Source organism: Lepidochelys olivacea, assembly GCF_965140295.1.
Source record: "Lepidochelys olivacea isolate rLepOli2 genome assembly, chromosome: 15".
NCBI classification, from domain to species: domain Eukaryota; kingdom Metazoa; phylum Chordata; order Testudines; family Cheloniidae; genus Lepidochelys; species Lepidochelys olivacea.
The window spans coordinates 23,000,712-23,013,516 of record NC_140425.1 but is presented as its reverse complement, the minus strand read 5'-3'; the positions used below and the strand labels follow the sequence as shown (position 1 = coordinate 23,013,516).

General features: G+C 37.6%; 1 protein-coding gene across 4 annotated transcripts in view; it reads right to left on the bottom strand.

Moving 5' to 3' along the window:
* STX2 (syntaxin 2) overlaps positions 1–12,805 on the bottom strand; it is a 40,563-nt gene extending 27,758 nt beyond the window's left edge. For 2 of the 4 annotated variants that reach the window (XM_084649510.1, XM_084649511.1), the window contains exons 1-3: positions 12,605–12,805; positions 4,506–4,580; positions 1,479–1,578 (exon numbers count right to left, since the gene is read on the bottom strand). In XM_084649510.1, the coding sequence (XP_084505636.1) occupies positions 1,479–1,578; positions 4,506–4,580; positions 12,605–12,634 (205 nt within the window). In that variant the 5' untranslated portion in view covers positions 12,635–12,805. Of the gene's footprint in view, positions 1–1,478; positions 1,579–4,505; positions 4,581–11,810; positions 11,833–12,604 lie in introns of those variants that run through there. The other 2 variants (XM_084649508.1, XM_084649509.1) reach the window with 1 other exon arrangement.

Below are 12,805 nucleotides of genomic sequence, written 5' to 3'. Positions count from 1 at the left end.
CAGCTGTCAGAATGGTCATCAACGGGGACAATGCAGCTAGGTGCAACCGTGGGTCTGGTCTAAATTCAACCTGGAGATAATTCAGGCCCCTGCCACCTCTTAAATGTAGCTTTGCACCCATCCCCCACCTTGATTCTTAAGTCAAATACAGCTCAGTATGATCCAAGAACTGTGCCCATCTTATTTACATATCTTCTAAAAAGTCTTTATCTTGAAGCCTGCCAACCATGTACATTGCCAGTTTATGTAATTATGTGCACCTGTCACGCTTTTCTGCATTCTCCTGCCTCCAAACATTCCAAGAGTTTGTTCAAACCCATTTCTTGACTCTCGCCTTAAATTAGAGTTCAAGTTCTTAGGGGTAAGGGCTGCCTCTAAGCTATGTGTTTGTACTGGTTCCAGACTAATGGAGTAAATATCACTGTGATTTCTTAGAAAACCAATATGAGGAGGTTTAAACAGTTATTTAGTGGCAACCAGTTTTGAAGATTCATTACATGATGATGTGAACAGAGCCCTTCCCCATCAAGTTTAAATTTAAAAAACAAACAAAAGATTCCATGTTTAAATAAAACCCTTTCTCTCCCCGCCATCATGAATTCATACTAATTCATTTCAAAATAAAGAAAGGGGGAAAACAGAACTGTGACCAAAAGAAAATTTAGAACAGAATACCAGTTGGTAGAAAAAGCCTACTAGTGAATGGAAAGAAATTAGCTTATAAACTCTTCTACTCACATCCAAAAGTATATAATTTTAGTAGTCTTACTATCCTCTAGATAATGAATACTTATATTTACAATATTATTTATGTTTTATCCTGTGGTTTATTTTGCTCTCAGCATCACAAATATCTCTTTCCCTAAGGCCCACCTTCAATATACCTGGTAAATGTGTTCCTTTGATAGATGAGGTCAAGGTGGTGGGCAGCTTTCACTGGAGACAACGTTCTTTGTTTTGAAAGTGCACCTTTGTCTCTAAGCTGAGGGCTACTACTTCCCAAGTTGGTGCTCCTGATCTGGGACTTCACCATTACTGCAGAACAGTAAAGTAGCTTAAGTGGGACAGTAGGTTCTCATTATTGGAAAATGGAGGAAGGAGTAATCAGTCTCACAATTCCAACAATGTGTCATTTACTTGAGATGTGAGACACTTTCAGACAGAAAAGAGATGTTGTCTTTGAGTTATTTTTAGAAAATTGATCAGGTTAAGTTTTAGACTGGCTTCTTGGAGCATTATGGAAACAATGTTTTGAAGACATTCCCTCTTTTAAATGTGATCTTAAAGCTGAAATGGGCGATTTCAATTTATTTTATATCTGAGGCATAAAAAAAATGTACCACATTTCATAAATTTTGCAATATTCACTCCTACTGAAAAGTTCTATTTTCAATTAATATGACCGCATAGCCATTAAGAGTACTCATTCAGGATCACTATCCATACATATTAAATACCTAAAAAAGTAAAATACTTACTGCCTTCAGGATTTGATGCAGACAAGATAATGCTGTGTTTCTTTTTAACTTCTTCCACATTTTGTGCTATTTTTGCTATACTGTTTCTGAGTTCCTCAACCTACAGGGAAAGAAAAATGTGGCAATGAAGATGCTAGAAAAAATTTATTGCCAACAGATTAGGAAGAAGAAATGCATCAGAAATGCTTAAAATCAAAAGGAGTGAAAGGATAACTAGTCATTAGGATTGTCTAAAGGAAGGAAATGCCATACCGTAAAACTATATGATGGTCAAAAGAAAAATATCAGTATTGTAGATTCTTACATTACAAACCAAAGTTATTCAGATTTGAATACCAGGGACAAATGCTGATGGGCCAACAATGCAGACCATGAGAAAACGCAAAGAACCTTCTACATCTAAGGAGCAATCAGTCATGATTTGTGTCTTTCCCAGACTGAGGGTACATCCATTTATGGATTCCCAATATAGAGAAGGGAAATCCCTTTTTTCAAATACAGACCAGGTTCTGTCAGTATTTTAACACAGATAATATAAATAATTTAAGGTTAAAAAAACTACATGCTTAACATTAAGATCAGTAGGCAGGGTCAGGAAGAATCTTTCCAACCCCCCACACCAATATTGCACAATATTCCTCTGAAGCATCTGGCATTAGTAATTGCTTAAAACAGAATACTTTGTCACTGCCGGCATGAAAATTCCTACATACCTGAAACCAAAGGCAAGATATAGTAAAGGAAGTTTCTACCAAACAAATTTGACTTATGTATTTTGGGTTGGAATTTTTGTATTGTGAATAGACTGACTATTTCAAAGATCTCTCTTTTACAGTGTACATTAAAGTCATGGGAACCTCAGGGACTTAGTGGTGAGTTGACTTAACCTGAGGAACCATTTGAAACACCAGTTCAGAAAATCTTTCCTATTCAGATCAGCACTCAATCATATCCTTAACCTGAAGCATGTTTTAAACCAGGGGTCTCTAAGTGCCGGCCAACAGGCCATCTGCAGCCCAAGAACCTCCCCACTGTGGCTCACAGAAAGTTTTTAAAAAATTATTTCATCTAGTCCTCATGGCTGCCAGCCGAAGGGGGAGGGGGGGCAGGAGAGATTCACATGCCCCTCCCTCCAACGTTGCTGCATCCTGCTGCTCCTGTGACCCTCCCAGTGGTTGCACGTGGCAACATGTCATTCACCTGGGGTGGCTCAGCTCCCTCAAGCAGTTCCCTATCCCTGCTGTTGCCCGCCAAGCTGTGAAGGAGAGACCCAGGCAGCCACGCTGCCAGCTGTCTGCTGCAGGCACAGCCCCCCACAGCTCCCACTGGCTGGGGAGCGGGACAGATATCATCACTAGTCGCTGGGCCGAGTCAGCCATGGAGACAGCCGTCACTAGTCGCTGGGCAGAGTCAGCTGGAGCAGCATGAGGCCAAGGGAGCGACGGAAAAGAGTGGGAAATGGGCTGAGAGGTGGCGTGAACACCATCGACCCGCTGGGAGGATTTGAAGACTGGCACTGGACCTAAGGTAAATTGAGTTTGAGACCCCTGATATAGATGAAGTAGTTGAAGCTGATAAAGAAAAAAAAGTGATAATAAAAAGCAAGATCCTTGAAGCGTTGGCTTGCTGCCTTTCTTTTGTAGTTGCTATGTGTTTGTTTCATTTGTTTAATTTCATTTTTCTTTTATAACTGTTTAGGTTTGAATGCCAATATAATATTGCTAAAGAAGGTGGTAATTATTCTTTCATTTTTGAGAACTTCATTTCATTGTTTCACATTTTTCTGAATTAAAATAATGTAGTTAAGGTACTTGTTTTTGTAATTAGGCATAAGTTTAAGGCTAAGCCTATTGGAGACCATAAAATCTTGCTTTTTTTGGTTACGTTTGTTGTTGTTTTAATAAGTTAGTGCATTAAGATAGGTTTCAGAGTAGCAGCCACGTTAGTTTGCATCTGCAAAAAGAACAGTAGTACTTGTGGCACCTTAGAGACTAACAAATTTATTAGAGCATAAGCTTTCGTGGGCTAGAGACCACTTCGTCGGATGCACAGAATGGAACATACAGTAAGAAGTTATAATTATACACACATACAGAGAAGGTGGATGTTGCCATACAAACTGTAAGAGGCTAATTAAGATGAGCTATTATCAGCAGGAGAAAAAAAAACTTTTGTAGTGATAATCAAGATGGCCCATTTAGACAGGTGACAAGAAGGGGTGAGGTCCTTAGAATCTAGAATTGTAAAATTTAACCTTCTTCCCCAGTTAAGCATGAATTAAGTTAATTTTGAAAAAAGTAATGTCCCCCCGTATATTATGCAATTTCTTTGAACATGATTAAAACATAATCCTGAACATACATATGATTTTCTTGCTGAAAGATCTCTTGCTCTATAGTATCTGTTCACATTTTTACTACAACCTTTTTGCTCTAGCACAGAGCAGCACTTCTTAAAATAAATCAAATACCTAACTACCACATGAGAGCTTCCATCCATCTATAACAACCCAAAGCTTCACTTAGTTATATGATCTACCTGAAGTACCTGCTAAGTATATGTGTTTGACACTATACACTAAAGTAAGACTGGTGAGAACGTAGCTATGTTTCTACTTTACATTCCTAGAGGGAAGTTGTGCTAGAGTGATTTTAGTAGGAAGTCCTGCAATATATTGGCAAATAGTACTCTCAGTTTTGCTATTTGTTTGGTTTTGTATAGTGATTTTAGCCATCATGGTTATACGCTACAATTTCTGCAGTATTATTTTTATATAATCCACATTTTCTTTATATTATGATGCCTCAGCTTTTCCCTCCTGAACTGACAAAGTTGGCTGATATAACAAAAAGTAAGGCTTAGTTTATTTCGGATCAGAAGGAAACAGGAATAATTTACAGAATATGGTATTAAAAACGCTTTTTAAAAAAAGTTGAATAGTAAGAGAAAAACCATTACTAAGACTATTACACATATTTTAAACTGGTAAGTGTTGGAGAAAATTATCTGCCCCTTGTTTCATTTTACCTGCTGGAAGAAATCCTCCATAAAATGATCTTTTTCAACAACAACAGTTGTCTCTCCATCTTCATTTTTTTTACACTGTAAAACAAAACAAAAAAGTGATTTAATTTGAGCACGCCTACAAAATGAAGCACAGGGACATGTTCTGAAGCAGAATTAAACAACTGATTACTTCTAGTTAAATAGGCATAGCAACAAAGCTATGACTAAGTACTACCGCTTTGCCCTCTTTCCATTTACACTTTCCATTCTAAATCTTCACCATAGCAGCCAACATTAGCAGTAAACATGAGCAATATAAGCAGTCAACATGAGCAATATAAGCTAATGTTTCCTCTGCCATACTTATGATTCATGGGCAAGTAGAAATGCAACAGCTTTTGCTGCAACACAGACACATTGGGGAAATAGTTATACATCAAAAGCTCTCTTGTATAGTTACAGTTCAATATACTTCCCCAATTAAACAATTCTTAGTGTTCAGGCTAAAATCATAATATAAAAATCAAATATTTGACTTTTATATTATATTTTTCTCTTTTTCCCTTCCTCAACAGAAAACATTCCCAAAGTTAGAAGTCACTGGAAAAAAATGTTACTATGGCCCAAATCCTGCAAACATTTACATACATACTTAACTTTCCTGTTTTCACTGAGAATATTCACAGTAGTAGTTTAGCATATGCATAAATGTTTGCAGGATTTGGGTCTATATTACACCTTAAATATGTATGAGATAGGCTGGCTAAGTGACAGCTAACCAGTGATAGGAAAAAAAGACAACTCCTCAGATATTATATTTGAAAGTTGTAAACACCCAGGAAATGTAGATAGTACAATGGATTAAAATGAAGAATAATAGGATGAAATCAAGTAAAGTTTAGTAAGGAAAAAATCCTAATGATAATTATAAAAACTATGGAAGAGTCTCCCATAGGAATTAGCAAAATCCTGAATCCTTGAGATATGTATAAACAGACAAAGCAAAGCACTAGAAGATATATCATAGGGATCCACTATGCACTACTGTCAAATTTATTGTCCTATCTAATAAATACATAAGAACATGGAAGAAGTCTATGTGTAATATCACCCATTATGTGCTAAGTGCTTTTCAAACATTTAAGAGCACAGTTTCTGCTACAAAGGGGCTCGTAATCTAAAAGATAAACAAGTAGACACATTGGGGAAAACTACATCTGACCAGTACAAAATTTCAAAAGCTAGAGTATTTTTTTCCCTTTACACAAAATACCTCAGACCAAAAAGAAAACCTACTGTGGATTTTACAGATTTTAGGATTCAAAACCACCACCACTACCAAAACAAAACCACCCACCAAAAAGTTGCAGTTTCTGTATCATAACCCACATTTTACAAAGATACTAGTGGACTGACATAAGCACTGAAGATATTTTCACCTGAGAAGGCCATTCACATCAGGTAGGATAACAGCCTACTTCACTAATTTCCAGATATGAGGGCGTGTCAACTATTCTCACAAAATCATGTACCAAAAATGATGTAACTGCCTTCTCCATCAACTAGTCAATCAAATCTCTGTCCAAGAACACCTTAGCCAATAGAAGAAAATGGTGTCAACCTCTGCCTACTACCTTTAGTTCTTGGGTGCTCCATTCAGAACTGACATCCTACATTGATTCAGATGTGTTCACTGTGCCCATCCAAGACTGTTCGTGTATTATAAAGTTTTCTATAAAAAACAATTTTAACATTACACACAGTGTCCAATGAGGCCTACACCCACTGATGACAACAAGATCTACTATATCTTTCCATCACTGCTTTATCACGTATGTTAAAAGATAAATATCTTATTCCACATAAGGACTAAAACATTATAGTAAAAGCTGTGTTATCTGGCACTTTATCAACCAGAAAGCTCTATTAACTGGCATTTTTGATATCTCCCAATAGAAATCTTCAATCTAGTAATCGGGACTAGTATATTGCCCAGGAGGTTATGCAATTCCACATTCTGCACTGTACTTTTATGCAAAAGAGGCAGAAGACAAGCAAGCTGCTATCAGGGATTTATTCAAAAAAGCAGCATCCAGGTTGTGTCATAGGGTCATTACAGATTCAGCCCAATCTCCTACACCTTCTACATCTACAGTGATAATTGATGTTGATAATGATGACCCTGAGGCACAGCACGATCCTGAAGTGCCTTCTGAATCATAAAAGAAAGATTAAATTATGTTCAGTACAGTTTTACTGTTAAGTGTATTTTTAGTGATCTGGGTGTACTCCATGTGCTGCTCATAATAATATGTAGTGTCATAAGATAACCTACTGTATAGAAAACTTTACCTGTATACAGTACACCTAAGTGCTTCAAGAAACCAATCACTTGGCAGTGCAGGACTACTACTGGATTGGTGAGTAGCTGTATACTTTTTATAGTGTATACTTTCCAATGGAATACAATAAAATGAATAACTGTTAGTTAACTGGAATTTTTGACTAACTGGCACCCCTATTCCCCCAACATGCTGGATAACAAAGCTTTTACTGTAATAGTGTCACAAATGATAAATGAAAGTTAATATTTGTATTTCTACTATGGTTCTTTCTCCCCACAAATTCTGAGAAGCCACCTGAGCCCAAAGCCTATGCTAGCATCATAAGCAATCCAATTTCTACGTTCAAGGGGAGCTATAATGTCCAAATTAAAATGAGCAGAAACCTACAGTTTTTGTTATCCTCCCTCCACAAAAGAGGCCTGTCTACAACACCAACTCTATCCAGGGGCGAGATCATATTATTATAAAGGCACTAGCTCTGTCTCCATAGTTAAGGTCGAGGTTGTGTTCCATTTTGCCCTTGAAACAAGGATTCAACCTGTTAGTATGAAAAACACAGCATATTCTCAAAATTACTGAGTATAAAATAAATTTTCTGAAAATTTATAAAAAAGCCTGTTTATATGTTAAAACTGGATCATTTAAGAAATTTAGCATCTGAAGGATCTTAATAATGGAATAAACTATCTTTAAACTTTCCATTTAGTTAAGACTCATTGAAATCTTGTGCAAAGACTATAGCTGAAGTTAGGGTGCAACTAAGCTAATTTATTAATAACTGTGTTATAGGTAGGGTCCTACCAAATTCACGGTCCATTTTGGTTAAATTCAAGATCAGCAGATTTTAAAAATAGTAAATTTCAGTTTCAGATATTTAAATCTGAAATTTCCCCCTTGCAGCAGGAGAGAGCTAGGCCTCAGAGAGAGCTGAGTACTGGTGGCTACTCTGAGGAGACTAACCCAGTTATGGATTATATAATAAAGAGCCCTGTAACACTGATGCAAGTTATGGGGTTTATGGTAAAGAAACCTGTGACCCCTGCACTGTAACCAATTAAATACCTAGTACAGGAGAGTAAGGGAGATGGCAAGTAGCAACCCCTCCACAGTGTTAAAGTTTAACGAAAGTTGAGGCCTAGTGCTTAATTGCATGCATATGGGTGTTCTCATTTTGCCACTGTGTCCACATCAGTTACTCACTGCTCACTTTTAATTCTCTCTTCTTTAAGAGTACTGTGCATTAAAATAGCAGTCCTGTAAAATTCCAGCTTGATAATCATGGATAATGATGTCCTCTGCCTATTTATGCTAGATCCACTGCTCCCATTAAAAATACTTGAGGCTGTTGGCCCTTTTAACTCTGGGCTAGGACCCATTTACTGAATCTGTATTTTAGAACATGAAAAACATCACCACATACATGGTTTAAGGCTGGTTCAGACTAGTGCAAGTTAAACAGCTTGGACAGAGAGTGAATTGGATCAAACTATGTTTAAATCAATTAACATGAATTGTTTCATACACAGTTTAATTCCCAATATGGACTTTTACCATATAAGAACTGTTTATCTCAGAGAGATGAATGGCAGGAAAGTAAGCACAGGATCACCTGGGAGCTCCTGGAATAACTATAAGCTGGGAAAGGAAGAGGAAAGAAAGAGATAAACTAAGTTTCCTCACAGTCAGGCACAAGGCCATGGCTCCCATTCTCCTTAACCTTCTGTGGCACCACATGGGCCAGGAGCTACAATACAAAGTTCTATTATATATATGCAATTTAAAAAAAAAAAAAAACTTCCCCCCCTTTAAAAAGCATAGGGAAGCTGCATACTAAAAACCTACATTAAAAAGAAAGCTATTTAGGTTGCAAAAATCAAACACTAGAAAGATTTAAGTGCTAGATTTGTGGTTGCTCATCCAACCTTAATTCAACAACCTTGTGCAATATACAGGCTAGTCATTACATGAACACAAACTATTTTTATCCTAACACCCATGCCTCTCTCAGTACATAGGACGAGCACACAAGGGAGCAGAAGAGAGGTTGCATAGGCAACCATAAAACTGGCACTTCCTATCTTTCAAGTGCCTTGACTTTGCAACCTAAATAAACTTCTGTTAACATATGTAATTGCTTACATATTATATATACATTGTAGTGTATCTTAATGTAAGACTGTAAAATATATTTTTATTTAATATTTATACTTGATTTCTCAACTCTAAGTTTTCATTAATATCAATTTCTGCCTGCAAATTTCAACAATTAAAGCATTTCTTCAAACACACCACATGAAACACTGAGAGTCAGATTCCCCAAAAAGCACTGATCCACAGTATTCCAGGGATTTGTAGTTCATTTCTTCTCTCCCCCCAGCCCCATACTCCCAAACATATTTTACCAGTCATTAGTTAACATAAATTGCTTCATGTACATTTAAGATGCATTGTATTAAGAAACTATCAATATCTTCAGTTCTGTTCACCAAGTTACAATCCCTTTATATTTTAAAACTAAAGCACGATAAATAAATAAAAATGTATTTCCCAAAGGCATCAGTTACACTGATAAAGAAAAAGACACAGGGTAGGTTTACGAAGATGGCAGAATGCATTTAACATGATGCAAACAAAGCTCAAAGCAGACATGACAGATAATAGGATGGTAAGCTTTACACCAAATTGAGAAAAAATACACCAAACATTTAGCTTCCTTAAAAAAAAGGAAGGTTTATATCTAGACTTTTTAGAGTGACTTTTTAAAATAGAAAGAAAAAGGTTTGCACATTTTATTGAACAGATTATTAAACGGTCGTTGGATTTTAAACCTTTATATTGCATGTGTATTCTGAGCTTGTTATTTTAATACAGACTATAAAAATACAAGATTTCTAAAATATATTACTATTCCTTTGGTGGGGCAGGTAGAAGGAATCCAAGACTGAACTGGATTAGGGTTAAAGATATTTAACACAAAGCTTTGGACTTGAGTTCCAGTGCAGTTCAATTCTTTCCTGGGATGCAAAAAAAGATCATTTTCAGTTTTAACCATCCACAGAGCAGACATTACAAAACTGCCAAGAATAATTTGGAAATATCCATACAAGAGAAATAAGACATAACCCCCCACAAAAAACAACAAACGCATCCAGGACCATTTTCCTCTGGAAGGACATGTGTGACTACTGGGTATTCCTCAATACAATGAGGGAAAACTATGTACATTCATATCTGAATGTTCCAGTTGCTCTTTTCACATTTGTTCCGCTTTAGGAACTGTTTTAGCTAGTGTCACCATCCTATCCAAAAATTCCATAATTTTATTTGTCTAGAGACCAGACTTACCAATAGGGAAATACTTGTTAACCGTATCAAATTAATGTACTATCTATTTAAAAAACCACGACCCCCATAAATAACTTAATATTATAGTTGACAAAAGTAGAACATTTGCTCTCAGTAATATTTAAAGAGCAACCAAAAATTAGAAGTCCTAAATTTAATTACAGAGAATCTAGGATAGAAGCTTTCCCAAGGTGGTTGAAGTACTTTCACTAAATGTATTAATGTAGACTGGATAGAACACCATGACATCTTAAATTATTTATGCAACATATCAAGCACATTGGCAGTGGGAAACAGACTATTTTACACTAAATTGATAATTTGCTTATTTATAAACAAACTCCTTTCCCTCATGTAGGAATGCTAAGTGATTCCTGAAGGTTCCCCAGGCTTTGGCAGGTTACTGTTTAAAAACTACACAATATAATCCTATTACACTTCAGTTAAAATATTTATTGAAATCAAAATGCAATGAAGCTATATTAAAACAAAGACAGGCTTAAAAACATAGGTAACAACATTCATATAGCTCCCACGATTTCTCCCGGTGGAGATTTAAAAAAACAAAACCAAAAAACCAAACCCATCATTTCTGTGCTTGAAAAAAAGCAGAAATGCACTCTGACAAAAAAGCTGATGTAGTGATGAAGACACTCATTAATATTAGCAAAAACTTGTCATGTGTGATATTACAGTGAGGAAATTTTGGGGAGATGAGAGGGTGATGACTTGGTTGTCCAAGTTTTCTCTTGAAGTTAATTTAGCCTACATGATATCATCCAGCATGTGTTCTGTTTTACATGTGTCTCAGAAAGTAAAGCTACACATTTTTAAGTGATAAAGTTTGGGTTTTGATGGTTTTTCCTCTTCGGACTAAAATAAGTGTTGAAACACTGAAAAATTGTATGCAGGTCAATCCATAACAAGCACCTTGGGATTTTAAAATGAATTTTACAGACTGCACTTGAGTTACACTAAGGCAAGTATGAAGTATTTTACTACTACACATAGTGTTTACTCTAAAGTCATAATTACATAAGTGTCATACCTGTTTCATGTGTCTTTGAGTGAAGCATTACTAGATGCTAACCTACAAACTACTACAAATGGATAGCATTTTTTTTTAAATTAAATGTCAAAGTTAACTCTGTTCTAAATGAAAACAACATTGTTACTTCCCCTCCCATTCCCCGTCAGACTGGGCTTTGAATATGCTAAGCATCACAGATCTAATTCAGATTGTTGCTGCTTTCTTCTCTCCCTGCCCCCTTTTAAAAGTGTGCACTATATTATAATTTGACACCATATAATCTGTAGAATGGAGGTTTAGAGTTAAAAAAAAAAAAGGAGAGAGAGAGAGAGAGAGACTGGAGGAAGAAGAAAATCGCCTGAAAAAAATACACTTTTCATTAGGACAAAGACAATCCTGACACACAGTCTTTTCTGGTTAAGATTATGTAATAAGCATTCCAAAAGGCCTCCCACCCGTACAGAGAATTGAGGAAAGAGACTACTTATTCTATTTACAAGCACAATTTCAATAGCTGAGTTTTTTCTATTCCAGAATACATTATTTTTAAGTCAACTGGTACCCAGTCCTGCAAGCAACTTGGCATAAGTGAACTCCTGTACACACCTGGAGCCCTGACTGCTTACAGAAACTCCATTTGATGTGCATTCTCCATTTTCCCCCTTCTGAAATATAATCAAAACATTCTTATTTTGTTGGAACCATATCCTGCTGAAGTCAAACAAAAGGCATTCTCCCCAAACTCCTTCCTCTCTTCTTTTCAGGATAAGAATGAGAGGAAGGAAAAGAATACAGAAACATACTGAACTACCACTTTGTAAATATATACAAAACATACAGCTGACTTAGACATCTTATTTCTTAATGGGATAACTTAAAACAAACAAAGAAAAAGAGACAAAGCCCTTCATTTCACTCTTGCATTTACTATCTCACGGTAGATAATTCAAGCACACAAAAATTATGACCCGTTTCCTCTGTCACTCAAATATTAACATTTGGGTATGGGAGAGGGTCTTCACCACCACCTCAAAAAAACCCCACAGGATTTGAAGTTTGTACGAGGAGCCCCAAGAGCTTTCGCAACGTCTCCCCATCTCTCAAGAGTGGATATCCCGCCTCCTCCTCCTCCCAGAGACGAGAGCTGGAAAGGAGCCTGGAGCGGCTCAGCGACCTCGCTGCCTCCAGGGACGTGTCTGGGGCGTTGCCTAAGCGGATCTTAGCAGAGAGGCTCGCGAAGGTCCCCATCTCTGACCGCCAAGCCCTCCCCACGGAACCCCTGCCATCGCTGTCCCTGACTCGCTGCTTTTTGTCCCCTCCAGCACCCCCTCCGCCCGCTACCCCTCCCGGCCTGCCCCGCACCCCGGCCCGGTCCCCGGTCCCTGAGCCAGCCCCCTCACCGCTGTCAGCTCAGCCAGCCGGTCCCTCATTCCCGCAGCCGCTCGGCGCCTCGCCCGCGCTTCACACCGTTACTCGTTGGCCGCCGCCTCCTGCCTCCTGCTCGGCAGGGCTCAGCGGACGGGCCGCGCCGCCTCCCCCCACACCGTCGGTGGCTCAAATCCCCCTCTTCCTATGCCTGCTGCCAAGGCAACCACCCCAGC